Below are 14,877 nucleotides of genomic sequence, written 5' to 3'. Positions count from 1 at the left end.
TGAATTGGATCTTCCAAAATGCATCACCTCGCATTTGCCCGGATTGAACTCCATCTGCCATTTCTCTGCCCAACTCTCCAATCTATCTATATTCTGCTGTATTCTCTGACAGTCCCCTTCACTATCTGCTACTCCACCAATCTTAGTGTCGTCTGCAAACTTGCTAATCAGACCACCTATACTTTCCTCCAAATCATTTATGTATATCACAAACAACAGTGGTCCCAGCACGGATCCCTGTGGAACACCACTGGTCACACGTCTCCATTTTGAGAAACTCCCTTCCACTGCTACTCTCTGTCTCCTGTTGCCCAGCCAGTTCTTTATCCATCTAGCTAGTACACCCTGGACCCCATGCGACTTCACTTTCTCCATCAACCTACCATGGGGAACCTTAACAAAGCATGAATGCAAGCAGTTCGAAACATTGAAATTTAGAGCACAGAAGATTCGTCCCAACATATCTAAGATGTCTTGCAGCATTGGATACAGTAGTTCATGCTTGTTTAACTAATTTTCCACAAGTAGTCTTAAGGTTGGTTAACTCTGCAAGTCTCAACAGAAACAGTATCTAGTGAACTTTCGAAGTTCCTTTCAAGATGGATGGAAGGAAATAAAACTATGTCCCTTGTTGCTCTGTATCAGGCACTTTCTCTACCCATGTGTCAAACTGGAGAATTGACTCCTCACAGCCCTATCTCAACTTTGGGCTCCCAGTAGCAACAGGATCTAAAATATTCCATTTAGCCTCCTGATTCAAACAATTAACTAAAGCAGTAGTCCAGCAGTAAGGAAAACTTTACGTTGTGCTGGGAGCCATTTGTGCCCAGGTCTTCAGTTTCAGTTTCATATTTTTTATTTAAATAGCAAAAATAACTAAGATTGAAATGGAAAATGCTCCTTTAATGGATTTAAAATGTGTGAAAGCTTGCAGGGTTGTTAGTTCACAAAGTAACCAAGATAAAGGGTGCTCTTTGATCAGATGGAGGAAAAGTGATCAATATGCAAACAAATACAGCAATTGGCAGGCTAGTGTTACAACTGCTGGAGTGCATTACAATCATCGAATGCAAATGTGGGGTCATCACAAGGATGAGACAAATTGCAAACCATTTCATCCCATTCTTTACTCAAGTGTTAAGACTGTTTGAACATTTTGTTTGCTGTGCAATGTACAAAGCTATTTTGCGGTGCCAATAAAGTATTTTCAAAAGATAATCTTTTCATGGTCCCCATTTCTATCAGTGATCAGTTTCCATTAACTTGCAAACTCTGCGAGCATTTGGGTCTGATTATCTTTCATGAGTTACATCTGAAAGAACTTGGATCTGCATTCTGTTTATCAAGCAATTAGAACAGGCTGATTTGCTTTATCTTAAAACATTGCCCCAGTCAAAATCACAGGAATGTGCTGTTTGACTGCATCCATGAGAAACAGATGGTTTAAAAAGCACAAATTAATCCCTTGTGGACTACATTCAAAGGTGATATACTTATTCAACAGTACACTAGATGTTAATAGTTTTTGCTTCTGTGAAATAAATCTAATTAGTTGTTTGGCTTGTACAAAACAATCTAGTGTTGCTATTTTCTACCTTTTAGACTAACAGAAGATATGCTGGGCCTTAAATGCCTCTAAGAAATTTTTGGTCAGAGTTCATTGTTAAACTTTAGCTAAGTTAACTCAGTGTGTTGAGTAGGATAAAAGACACTGGTTTCAGTTTATGAAATGTAGTCTGTTTACAGAAGCTGTAGCCAAGTTATCTGCATGAAATGACATTGGAAAAATTCCAAACTATAATACTTGTGGCTGAAGTACAGCTTGGATCATATCTCCAACTAATCTCCCCATTCAGAGATGGTCTCCCAGCTCTATGTATTATACTCAACAGCGATTGTATTCAAATAAACCAGCATAGAATTTTAGGGGCATATCTATTGGCCAATCAGGCCATGCGATTGGTCAATGAAATAGAAATGCCACTACTAATTTCACCACGAGATGAATGAACAAGAGAATGGCTACACACGGGAATGTACTCACTCACTGAGACAAAGGTAGGATTGCCAGTAGCAAGGTGAACATAGTGAGAATCAAAATCAGTACAATAACAGACTGAGAAGTGCGAAACAAGACTGGGCTCAATGACTGCAGCAAGAGGTCACAAGGACTGCAGTTAACCTTTGGGCTTTTTAAAATCAGAACCCTCGCCTCAGAAGGATATTTTTACACTGAGAAATGTTCACTTGGGGATGGAGTTTAGAACATTAAAGTTTCTCCAATTCTGCTCTCAAAAAGAGGAAAAATGCATCCAATCCCATTTTAATTTATTACACTATATAACTATTTTTGTCAAACAGTATAATGTGGACAGCTTTGCAGTACAACTATAAGATAACATCAGGTACTTTAGACTTTTAGACTGTCAATTAGTCGGGATAAAGTTAGTGACTACACTTTCATTTCATTTTGCTCCAGCATAAATTCCAAAACTTCTGAGCACTCTACAGTTGCCAGGGTAGAAGTGAAGGCAATGTACTTGGATTAATTTGACAGCCATATTGTATATCAAGGCCTGAACATTCCCAGCTGCTTCCAACATCCTTTAGATTTTTTACAGTAACTATGACTATCCACAATGTACAGAGCTTGTCTCGGTTTGCTCCTGCATATTGCTGCCGTGGCCACAAAACACTTATAAAAGTGCCTTGATAAGAGTTCTGAATGTTATGCCAAGTTCAAAATCAACATGGGATAAAGTATCAAACCAGACAGCAACAGCTCTGGGATAGATCACTACAGCACTGATAGGAGAACTGTTTATGCCTTGACAGATCTCATGCTTTAGAATCCAGACAGGTACGGAGACAAGTCAATGCATAATAGTAAAATAAAAACAGAAAACGCTGGAAATACTCAGCAAGCATTTTTCATGAAAAGACCAACCACAACTCGGCTGTAAAATCTGACTAGTTAGTGACTGGAGTTAGAAGAGGCAGCATCCTTCCCACACACTCCTGAATTGAACATGATCTGCAATTTTGTGCAGCAATGTCTCAAGCAATTGTTCAGAAGCGTAAGAATAGCCCTCAGCAGTTCTCCAGTTCTAATTTACAAGTTGGATGAATTTGGATAAATATACTTTGTTAACTTCTAAATATGAATATTTTTCTCCATTGTTATATTATGAGCTGGTTAAATTTTTCAAAAATATAAACAAATAAAAACTATAGTTCATATAAATACTATTCCCTCCAAGATATCAACATTTCCTCCGTTTAGACCCACGGTGCTTCAAGACATACATTTTCATTTTTTGATGGCTACTGGCCCAATATTAGGATGCCTATTATCACCAAAGGTAAAATTTGTCTAAACAATGCTTGTGCTTAACTTACTGTACACTGCTGCTCAGGCTCATTAACGCATCACATAGCTACAGAGACTAACTGCGCATTTGCATTAAGTGTGAAAGATATGGTCCTCAGGGAACAATATGCTGATAACCACGGAATCTGGGTACAGAGCTGAAGGGAATTCATCAAAAGCTGCCGAATTCTATACACTTAACCAGGATGCATGTTGAACCAGTGAGCCTTTAACTAAAACATTTACCAATATTGTTGACAAAATTGTGAAAGGAGTGCATTTAACCAATATGCACTTATGTGGGCTTCAGAATAGAAACAAATCCCACGTTCTAATTACAATCCTAGTACTCAATTGTGCCAGAATAGAGACTGTTCGTCAAGGTATCACTGGGATTGTCTCTATAACAATGATCTTATTCACATCCTTGCACACAACCTAACATTGATAAATGCTAAATTAATTGTCTCAAATACATACAGCATTGTCCTTCAAAGGACACTATTTCTTTTGCCCTCGTTATTAAGAAAGGCACAATTTCTAGACACACCATTCGTGCATATACTTGCTGCATGAAACAAGTTTCACACAATTTCAAGTGTTTTCTTAATACACAGGAACAGACACTTACCGATCCGTTTGCAGCACATTAACAATGTGTTCCATGGCCTGACTGCCCACTTCAAGGCGATATTTCTAAACAAAAAAAATTTTAACAAGCATTTTTGATGGCTAAAAAAAACACTCATCATATTCTGCTCCGGACAGTAGAGTATTGGTCTGCGGATTTTTCTTTAATGACTAGGAGGAATAAGGAGACCATCTATTCCTTGTAAACAAGAGTCTAAACAAGATAGAGGCACAAAGAGATCTAGGTGCACAGACCCAAATATCATTACAAGTAGCAACATGTTAAAGCCATTATTGGTGCAAACAAAGCACTGGAGCTCATCTACAGAGGAATAGAATTCAAAAAATGTTAAGCTTATATAAAACCTTGATTAAACCACACTCTAGTACCATGCATAGTTCTGGTTCCTCCACGACAAAAAGAAGTACAAAAAAGATTTACAAAGACCAAAACTGAGGGGATACAACTATCAGGAAAGATTAAACAGGCTGGGGCTCTTTTCTTTAGAAAAGAGATGACAGAGGGGTGACTAGGAGTCATTAAAATTATAAACTGGCTTGATAGAGTAGATGTAGAGAATACGTCTCCACTTGTGTGGCAGTCCAAAACTGGGGGTCATATGTTGAAGATAGTCACTAAAAAATCCTAAAGGGAATTCAGGAGAAACTTCTTTACCCAGAGAGCGCTGAGAATGTGGAACTCACTACCGCATAGATTAGTTTGGCCAAATAGCATGGATGCTATTTATGAGGAAGATAAACACACGAGGGAGAAAGGAATAGAAGGATATGTTGATCGGGTGAGATGAAGGGGGTGGTAGGAGGGTTATGCAGAGCATAAATATATGCATAGAACTGTTGAACCAAATGGCCCATATCTGTGTTGTAGAAGTTTACATCGATGTCACTCCATGATTGCTCCTCGTTTCCCCCTTCCCCCACCTCCACCAACATTACCTTGAACACCTTGCTTCTTTATTGATGTGTTTTATTCAATGTGGATCAAAATCAATATGTCGCAACTAGGGGAGGTGTATTAGTTCAAATGGCAGACTGTGAAATCACTTCCTGCTGGAAGCCAGCAGTTAACCAGTTGGCCACAAAACCATGCTTTAAAAAAAAACTGAAAACGTTTCACACAAACAAGCCCCTATAGCTGCAAAATTGAGAAAATTAAGGACATACCTTAGATAGCGCTTTGAGTGCACGGACAGCATCTCTGCGGTCATCCAATAGTGTTGAAGAGGCAACTCGGTCACATAACTTCTGAACCTGTTCCAGGAAATGAAAGGATAACACTTTGATTGCTGAACATAGTCAAGATTACAAAAATATTTTAGTTTAACTGCTAAATGCTATTCAAGGATTGAAAGCCTCTGCTAGAATTCAGTTAAGATTAGCTTTCAATGACTTCACCATTAGCCAACAAATACAATCCAGTATGCTGATCAAACATTACAAATTATTAAGCTTCATGAATTCGGCTTTAAACTCAGATGAGGTGCCGAAATTAGGCTCAAATATTCGACCTGCATCAGTTTAGCTCCTACTGAGATGGAAAGGCAAGGGGTTCCAAGGAAGCATTGCAAGAAGAAAAAAATTACAGGGATAGGGGGAAAAAGGAGGAGGAAGTGGTACAAGCTGGATTGCTCTTCAAAAGCGCCGGCGCAGACATGATGGGTCAAATGGCCTCCTTCTGTGCTGCACTAATCTATGAGATGCAAAGAAAATTGCCTCTACCACTGGCCACAAAAGAGGAGACAATCATACAAAACTACTCAAATTTTGCAGACAAGGCAAATCTTCTATGATGGGCATCAAAAAGCACCATCACCTTCTAGATTAAGGCTTCACTGTTGAACACTACAGGAACATATTACAAGCCACAACGACATTCACTTCCCTGACAGCCTTCAAGAAAAAGACTGGAACTTCCTTGCAAGTCTCCCCTACACAAATGATGACAACGTTCAAGAGAAAAGTGGTATTTGTTCTGGAATAGTAGCAGCTCTGCTTTGGTATCCACATTCAGTTGATACCTACACAGCCAGAATGTGATAAACCTCAACATTCGTGAACTTGGATCCTGAAGAGGAAGGGAAGGGTTTGAGCAGCTTCTTGTCTCCTGCAATGGTTCAAGAGTATTGATATTAAATTCCAGATCTATCCACAGAATATATCTCGAGTCCTTCAACATGTTGTCACCTTCCAAATCCGTTCCCATCTCTCCCACAACTCCATGTTTGAGTCCCTCCAAATCAGGTTTCCGGCACTTCCACAGCACTGAACAGCTCTCAAAGTCACAAATGACATTCTCTGTGACTGTGATAAAGGTAAGCTTTCCCTCCTTGTCCTTCCGGACCTGTCTGTAGCCTTCGACATGGTTGACCACACCATCCTCCTTCAATGCCTCTCCACTGTCATCCAGCTTGGTGGGACTGTTCTCACCTGGCTCCATTCTTACCTAATCGTAGCCAGAGAATCACTTGCAATGGCTTCTCTTCCTGCTCCCGCACCATTATCTCTGGTGCCCCCAAGGATCTATCCTTGGCCCCCCTCTGATTTTGCATCGACATGCTGCCCCTCAGTGGCATCATCCAAAATCAGAGTGTTAGCTTTCACATGTATGCTGACGCCATTCAGCTGTACCTCACCACCACCTCTCTCGACTCCTCCACTGTTTCTAAATGATCAGACTGCTTATCCGACAGACAGTTCTGCATCAGCAGAACTTTTCTTCAATTAAATATTTGGGAAGACTGAAGTTATTGTTTACAGTCCCGGCTCCAAACTCAGTTCCCTAGCTACTGACGCCATCTCTCTCCTGGTAACAGTCTGAGATTAAACCAATCTGTTTGCAACCTTTGTGTCACATTTGACCCAGAGATGAGTTTCCAACCTCATATTCATGCCATCAGTAAGACCGCCTACTTCCACCTCCATTACATTGCCCTGTCTCCGGTCATCTGCTACTGAAACCCTCACTCGTGCCTTTGTTACCTCTAAATTTGACTAGCCCAACACACTCTAGGCTGGTCTCCTACGTTACTCTCCATAAACTTGAGGTCATCCAAAACACAGCTGCCCGTGTCTTAACTCGCACTAAGTCCCATTCCCTTTTTATCCCTGTGCTTGCTGACCTACATTGGCTCCTGGTCAAGCAACAGGTCGATTTTAAAATTCTCATCCTTATTTTCAAATCCCTCCATGGCCTCGCCCCTCCCCATCGCTCCAGCCCCAAACCCTCAGATACTTGCGCTCCTCTAATTCTGGCTTCGATCATCCCCAATTTTAATTTTGCTCCACCACTGATGGCCATGCCTCCATTGCCTAGGCCCTAAGCTCTGGAACACCCTCCCTAAACCTCTCCGCCTCACTTTTCTCCTTTAAGACACTCCTTAAAATCTATCTCTTTGACCAAGTTTTTGGGCATCTGTCCTAATATCTCCTGTGGCTTGCCGTCATATTTTGTTTAATAACACTCCTGTAAAACGATTGGGACATTTTATAAATACAATTTCTGTTGTTGAACACAGAGTTTGTTGCACAGTAACTATTTTATTACATTATTCCTATGCAGTCAAGGACAAGGAAATGGTGAATTTACTCATTACAGCATTTCACCACAAACATAATTGAACTCCAGAAATACAGTAAATGTGCTTAATTTGAAGTAATGTAGAATTACATCACAACTCTGCTGAATTCAACATTGCATTGCATATTAATATTCAGTTTTGATGATTCAAATGCATACTTCTCAAAGTTGATGTCTCAGTTTATATAGCGAAGAAACACGTCAGAATCAGTTTTTTTTTGCCTTTATCTTGAATAATCCACGTAAACGTTTTTAAATATGGTCCTCATACCACACCATGCTGCAGTCAAACATGCACATTTGTGTCACTAATTTAAAAAAATTATTTTTCATCTTTGGAAAATGTTCCTAACCAATAGAAAACAGCTTCAATTATCTTCAAGCACATTATGTGTTATAGCCAGTTTGACCTCTAATTGACCCAAGGATCTGCCCAAAATGAAATGGCTTTTACGGACACAGTTATACACAATTCGGCAGCAGCAGAATACACTGCACTGGAATGCTCTTTCCTTTAAAAGAAAGTTGCATCTTCTGACTGGATAGGAAATCCACATATATTTTCAGTCTTAACTAAAAGCAAGCTTGTGCCCAGCACTTGCTTTGGGCATGGCTTGTACACATGCAAATCTCTGTGCTGCATTTGATTCCAATACCCTGATATTTCAACTTTGCAGAATAAACCATTACTCAGTATGTTAATACTGTGAGAAAAGGTGGGACAGAAGCGACCAAGAACAATAAACACACACCAAAGAGCAATGAATATAAAAAAGGGGCCTTTGAAGAGGCTCAAAGTATTTATTGAACAATTTTCAGCCACCATCCTGATCTCACCATACTGAGAGTCAGTCTCCTAGAGTAGGGCTTGAATTGACTCAGAGGCAAGAGTACCACCAACTGAGTCAAGCTGACAGCTATTGGAAATAAGGCTTACAATTAGACTCTCATAGCAAAGAAGCAGACCATTCGGCCCTTCATGTCAGTGTCAATTGTTTTACCTCTGTATACGACTTATTTTGTTCTATGGAGGGGTATGAAATAAAAATATTCCTGGGAATTTTTGGAGGTTTGTTAAAAATTGAAATCTTAGAACTCTAGCAATATGCAATATTTATGTTTCTAATTTATATAACTGTGGAACACTTAACAAATGTACTTGAAAACAATCAAGTATGCGCGGCACAGAATTCCTGCTCCTTCAAAACTTCTCTTGAATTTTGTAACCAAGGGTGAAATTATTTCTTCCACACCTCCCCTTTTAGCACCTTGGTTTAGGGATCCTCATATGGCAATCATTGCTCATGTCCACTGATTAGAAACGAGCAGTGGCCAGCCCGAGGGGACTAATCCAAGTGCAGAACAAAACTTGATTAGGAAATCACCCTTGAGCAGAGCTCAGAGGAGAATTTGTGATCATCTGATTTTCCACAGAACAATTAAAGAAGAAAATATTGCTCATCAGTAAACAATTGTACGGCTTGATTAATTCCCATTAAAAACTGAAGGAAGTGTAAAATGAAAGGAACACACTGTTGAATAGTATCCTTAAAAAGTAATAACTATTAAATATGTTGAGTTAGTCTCAAAACTCAGTGAAGTCGAAGACTGTGGTAAATTCACCTTGACATGATTCTACCAAAATTAATTACCATTTCAGGAATTTGACCAATGAAACACCACACCAACACCTGCAGTCTCATTACAACAAAACAAACAACCTGAACAATGACACTTCAAAATAATTATTTTTGGAAGATCAATGTGGAACTGTAAAACTCAGCTACAAATCTTGAGAATTCTTACTGTTGATGATATTGTACAAACTTTGTTCAACAGAGTCTTTACAGACTACACTTCAGTCAATAGTTAAGTGGAAATCAATTCACGGTTTGCGACAGCTTTTTCTATGTACCCTTATTTTGGTGTCTGCTTTCATCATATATATTCCATTTTGCTGCTTCTATGGGTCCTTGGGTTTTCTGTCAATGAATATCCATATTAAATATATTTGATGGAGTGCTACAGATTTGAGTTTTTCATTTGTATCTGAACATTAAACAAACTTTATTTAGGAATTAAGAAACAAACATCAGGTTGAGTGATCCTGTAAATGATTTGTGTGAAGAAACAGATTTATAAAATTCAAGGAAACATTCAGATCTCAGAATCAACCCACACATTTGCTGTTTTAAGTATTACATTGTAGACTTTCATTCTCCTGATATTAATAAAATGGAATGATAAAGCTCATCAGATCTTGCCATGTGTAGATTTTGTACCTTTACCATCGTATTAGGTAAAGGAAGTTTCAAGCACTTCTCCAAAGACTTAAAACTGAATCCACTTGCATTGATTCTGTGAATTTTGCAGTTGCTGACTCAGTGCCAATAGCAAAGCAGATCACTTGCCTGCCCCCTCAATCAGAAAATGACATATGGTCTATGGATACCTAAAAATATAAGGATGAAAACATAGCAGATGGAAGGAATCTACAAATTTTCAAATTCTTCTTCTGACAATTTATTTAAACCACCCCCAGGCAGTATTCCCTCGGCAGTGAGAATAGAAACGGTTCTCTTGCCTGAGTGAGTGCTGTAACAAGCAAGTAGTATGAAACCATGGCAAATTAAACAAACTCTGCCAAATCAGAGTTTTAGGTTATGCATAAACTGTCATTTCATCAACCAAACTGGAGAAAGATCAATCTCACCTAAACATTAGCCTCTTTCACGGTGTTGACTAAGCAGCTGTGGATTTCCAGCTTTTTCAATTTTTTACCTCATATGCCCAATGTTCAATTTATGATCATGACATTACTTACTCATACTTCCTCTGCAGAAAAAGGCCTGACCCATCTGATAATTCATAGCCAACTTGACACCAGAATAGAGAGAGAGAAATACATACAGTAGATCTACTGTGGCTCTTTGTGGCAATTCAGATAATGTTAGGAGGTGTTGCTTAGTGATTTGGAGGCCACAGCATTTGGTATAATGTAATGCAGAATATAGAAGTCACTGGTTTATGGTGACTGTTAAAGTGACATTGCTTTTGATTTCAGAGTATTGAGATAGTATTTCTGGGCTCAAATTGTGCAAATCTGCATGGAAACTGCAAGTGAGTAACCATCTTTATTAAATGTTCCTTTAACCTAAATATTTAAGCCAAACTCTTTCAACACAGGATAAGTGGTAATATGGCAGCCAAGATGTTCAAGACTGAAAGATAGGCAAGAGATGCAAGGCAGTAGTGAGAACTGGGGAAGATTTCTGAGGTTTGGCAGTAGTGCAGATCCCAGCCTTAGGTAGAGCTGAAGTGGCGAGTGCTGAAGCCTGATAGTACGGCAATCAGGGGTTACGATTATGCGGGATAGGGTGGGATGGCTGGGCAGGTGGAAGGAGTCCATGCATTTTGGGCGCATGGGAAGGGATTTACTGGGCTATTCAGGGAGGGTCTCAGGGTGTGAAAGGATTTGAGACAATGATATTTAGATCTTAATGGATCAGAGGGAGGAAGAAAAGGCCACTCAGGGACGTGGCTCAATGTGGGATAGGGACTCATCTCGACAGGAAACCCCATGGGAGGAAAGCAAGACAATCTGTCAGATCACAAAGATCAGTTCAAGCAAGACACCCAATGAGGGAGACAGGCAGAGGGGAGCAGGTTTATCAGTGGGAAACCATGAGCACTGATGAGTTTGGTCAAAGAGGAACAACACAGAAAGCTGGCACCTGATCAGCTAAGATGTCAAATATAGGTCAGACAAAAAAGAGAAAAAGTGCTTAAAAAAAAACTTAATATTGACATGTAGAAAAGAGTTGACAAGTTATAATAATTTCACCCCGAGCTAAGCGTTCACCTCCATAACTATTCCTTCATAAAATACTTCCACCTCCATAATATTACCCATCCACGCATCTACCTCAGCTCATCTGCTCGGTTTAACAATTCAGACAGTGCCACACTCCCTCAGTACTGCACGAGAACGCCAGCTTTGGTTTTTATACTCAAGTCTCTGGAGTGGGACTTGAACTCACAACCTCCTGACTCCGAGGTGATAGTACTACCTGCTGAGACACAGGTGGCAGAGGACAGAGATTTAAGGTAGTAACAAAAGAATCAGAGGGGAAGATGAGAAGAATTTGTTTGGATACAGCAAATTATTGTGATCTGGAATGCGCTGCCTGAAAAGGCAATGGGAGCAGATTCAGTAGCAACATTCAAAAGGGAATTGGATAAATACTTATAGGAAAATTTATAGATCTACAGGGAAACATCAAGGGAGTGGGACTGGTGAGCCAGCACAGGCACAATGGACCGAATGGCCTCCCCGTACTTTAATTCTCATCGCCTGTCTCCCCAGTGGGGCCGGGAGTGGAAGTGACCAGTAATCCAAGGATTCCAGACAGAGTCTGGGCCTGGACTCGGACCCCCAGACCCACCCTGGCCCGGTAAATTCGGTCCCCCTCACAGCGGCCTATCCAACAAATCCACGCCGAGGCCTCAGGCCCCAGTTCGTCACCCTTGGGCTGGGCGGGGCGGCGCGGCACAGCCCAGGGCCGAGCAGTCAGTCAGTCAATCAGTGAGTGAGGTTTGCTCGGTGGCACTCACCGTCTCGGCGCCGCTGGGCTGCGGCCCGGCGCTCTGGCCGCCCATCACCCCGCGAAGGAAGTTCATGTTCACCCAACGGTCACCGCCCGAGCCAGCGCCGGCTACCGGCACCTGCGCCTGCGCAAAGCGGCAGCTGGAGCGCCAGCATTGCAAACCCCCCTCACTGCGCCGGCGCGTCGACGTGGCAACATACGTGACCACTCAGCAGCCGCGTCAGCTGCTTAAAGAGACAATGCAACTTCGTTTAAAGGGAAGGCGTTAATGCAGTATTGCTTCATTTATAGGGACGGCGTTAATGCAGTATTGCTTCATTTATAGGGACGGCGTTAATGCAGTATTGCTTCATTTATAGGGATGGCGTTAATGCAGTATTGCTTCATTTATAGGGACGGCGTTAATGCAGTATTGCTTCATTTATAGGGATGGCGTTAATGCAGTATTGCTTCATTTATGGGGACGGCGTTAATGCAGTATTGCTTCATTTATAGGGATGGCGTTAATGCAGTATTGCTTCATTTATAGGGATGGCGTTAATGCAGTATTGCTTCATTTATAGGGACGGCGTTAATGCAGTATTGCTTCATTTATAGGGATGGCGTTAATGCAGTATTGCTTCATTTATGGGGACGGCGTTAATGCAGTATTGCTTCATTTATAGGGATGGCGTTAATGCAGTATTGCTTCATTTATGGGGACGGCGTTAATGCAGTATTGCTTCATTTATAGGGACGGCGTTAATGCAGTATTGCTTCATTTATAGGGACGGCGTTAATGCAGTATTGCTTCATTTATAGGGACGGCGTTAATGCAGTATTGCTTCATTTATAGGGATGGCGTTAATGCAGTATTGCTTCATTTATAGGGACGGCGTCAATGCAGTATTGCTTCATTTATGGGGACGGCGTTAATGCAGTATTGCTTCATTTATAGGGATGGCGTTAATGCAGTATTGCTTCATTTATAGGGACGGCGTTAATGCAGTATTGCTTCATTTATGGGGACGGCGTTAATGCAGTATTGCTTCATTTATAGGGACGGCGTTAATGCAGTATTGCTTCATTTATAGGGACGGCGTTAATGCAGTATTGCTTCATTTATAGGGACGGCGTTTATGCAGTATTGCTTCATTTATGGGGACGGCGTTAATGCAGTATTGCTTCATTTATAGGGACGGCGTTAATGCAGTATTGCTTCATTTATAGGGACGGCGTTTATGCAGTATTGCTTCATTTATAGGGACGGCGTTAATGCAGTATTGCTTCATTTATGGGGACGGCATTAATGCAGTATTGCTTCATTTATAGGGACGGCGTTTATGCAGTATTGCTTCATTTATAGGGACGGCATTAATGCAGTATTGCTTCATTTATAGGGACGGCGTTTATGCAGTATTGCTTCATTTATGGGGACGGCATTAATGCAGTATTGCTTCATTTATAGGGACGGCGTTTATGCAGTATTGCTTCATTTATAGGGACGGCGTTTATGCAGTATTGCTTCATTTATAGGGACGGCGTTTATACAGTATTGCTTCATTTATGGGGACGGCGTTTATGCAGTATTGCTTCATTTATAGGGACGGCGTTTATGCAGTATTGCTTCATTTATAGGGACGGCGTTTATGCAGTATTGCTTCATTTATAGGGACGGCGTTTATGCAGTATTGCTTCATTTATAGGGACGGCGTTTATGCAGTATTGCTTCATTTATAGGGACGGTGTTTATACAGTATTGCTTCATTTATGGGGACGGCGTTTATGCAGTATTGCTTCATTTATAGGGACGGCGTTTATGCAGTATTGCTTCATTTATGGGGACGGCGTTAATGCAGTATTGCTTCATTTATAGGGATGGCATTAATGCAGTATTACTTCATTTAAAGGAGCGGTGTTAATGCAGCATTGCTTCAGTTAAAGGGGCAGTGTCAGTGCAGTACCGCTTTAAACATAGAAACATAGAAAATAGGAGCAGGCGTAGGCCATTCGGCCCTGCTCCGCCATTCATAGAAGATCATGGTTGATCGTCTAATTCAGTATCCTGTTCCTGCTTTCTCCCCATATCCCTTGATCTCTTTGGCATTAAGAAATATATCTATCTCCTTCTTCAATGTATTTAATGACTTGGCCTCCACTGCCTTTTGCGGTAGAGAATTCCACAGGTTCACCACCCTCTAAGTGAAGAAATTTCCCCTCATCTTTGTTCTAAATGGCATACCCTGTATCCTGAGACTGTGACCCCTGGTTCTGGACTCCCCAGCCATCGGGATCATCCTCCCTGCATCTAGCCTGTCTAGTCCTGTTAGAATTTTATAGGTTTCTATGAGATCCCCGCTCATTCTTCTAAACTCTAGTGAATACAGGCCTAGTCGGCCCAATCTCTCATCATACATCAATCCTGCCATCCCAGGAATCAGCCTATTAAATCATCTTTGCACTCCCTCTAAGGCAAGAACATCCTTTCTCAGATAAGGTGACCAAAACTGCACACAATACTCCAGATGTGGTCTCACCAAGGCCCTGTATAACTGCAGTAAGACATCCTTGCTCCTGTACTCAAATCTTCTTGCACTGAAGGCCATCATACCATTTACCTTCCTAATTGCGAGCTGCACCTGAATACTTGCTTTCAGCTACTGAAAGTTAAAGTTAAAGGAGCAGTGTTGGTA

General features: G+C 41.0%; 1 protein-coding gene across 4 annotated transcripts in view; it reads right to left on the bottom strand.

The window, feature by feature from the left end:
- Positions 1-12,346, bottom strand: part of uso1 (USO1 vesicle transport factor) — an 80,212-nt gene extending 67,866 nt beyond the window's left edge. For all 4 annotated transcript variants that reach the window (XM_068046956.1, XM_068046966.1, XM_068046964.1 and 1 more), the window contains exons 1-3: positions 12,213-12,346; positions 5,186-5,272; positions 4,002-4,066 (exon numbers count right to left, since the gene is read on the bottom strand). In XM_068046956.1, the coding sequence (XP_067903057.1) occupies positions 4,002-4,066; positions 5,186-5,272; positions 12,213-12,278 (218 nt within the window). In that variant the 5' untranslated portion in view covers positions 12,279-12,346. The remainder of the gene's footprint in view (positions 1-4,001; positions 4,067-5,185; positions 5,273-12,212) is intronic.
- Between the last annotated feature and the right edge of the window lie 2,531 nt (positions 12,347-14,877).

The sequence above is a fragment of the Heterodontus francisci genome, chromosome 1 (genome assembly GCF_036365525.1).
Source record: "Heterodontus francisci isolate sHetFra1 chromosome 1, sHetFra1.hap1, whole genome shotgun sequence".
In the NCBI taxonomy this organism is placed as follows: Eukaryota; Metazoa; Chordata; class Chondrichthyes; order Heterodontiformes; family Heterodontidae; genus Heterodontus; species Heterodontus francisci.
This window is presented reverse-complemented; position numbering and strand designations above follow the sequence as displayed.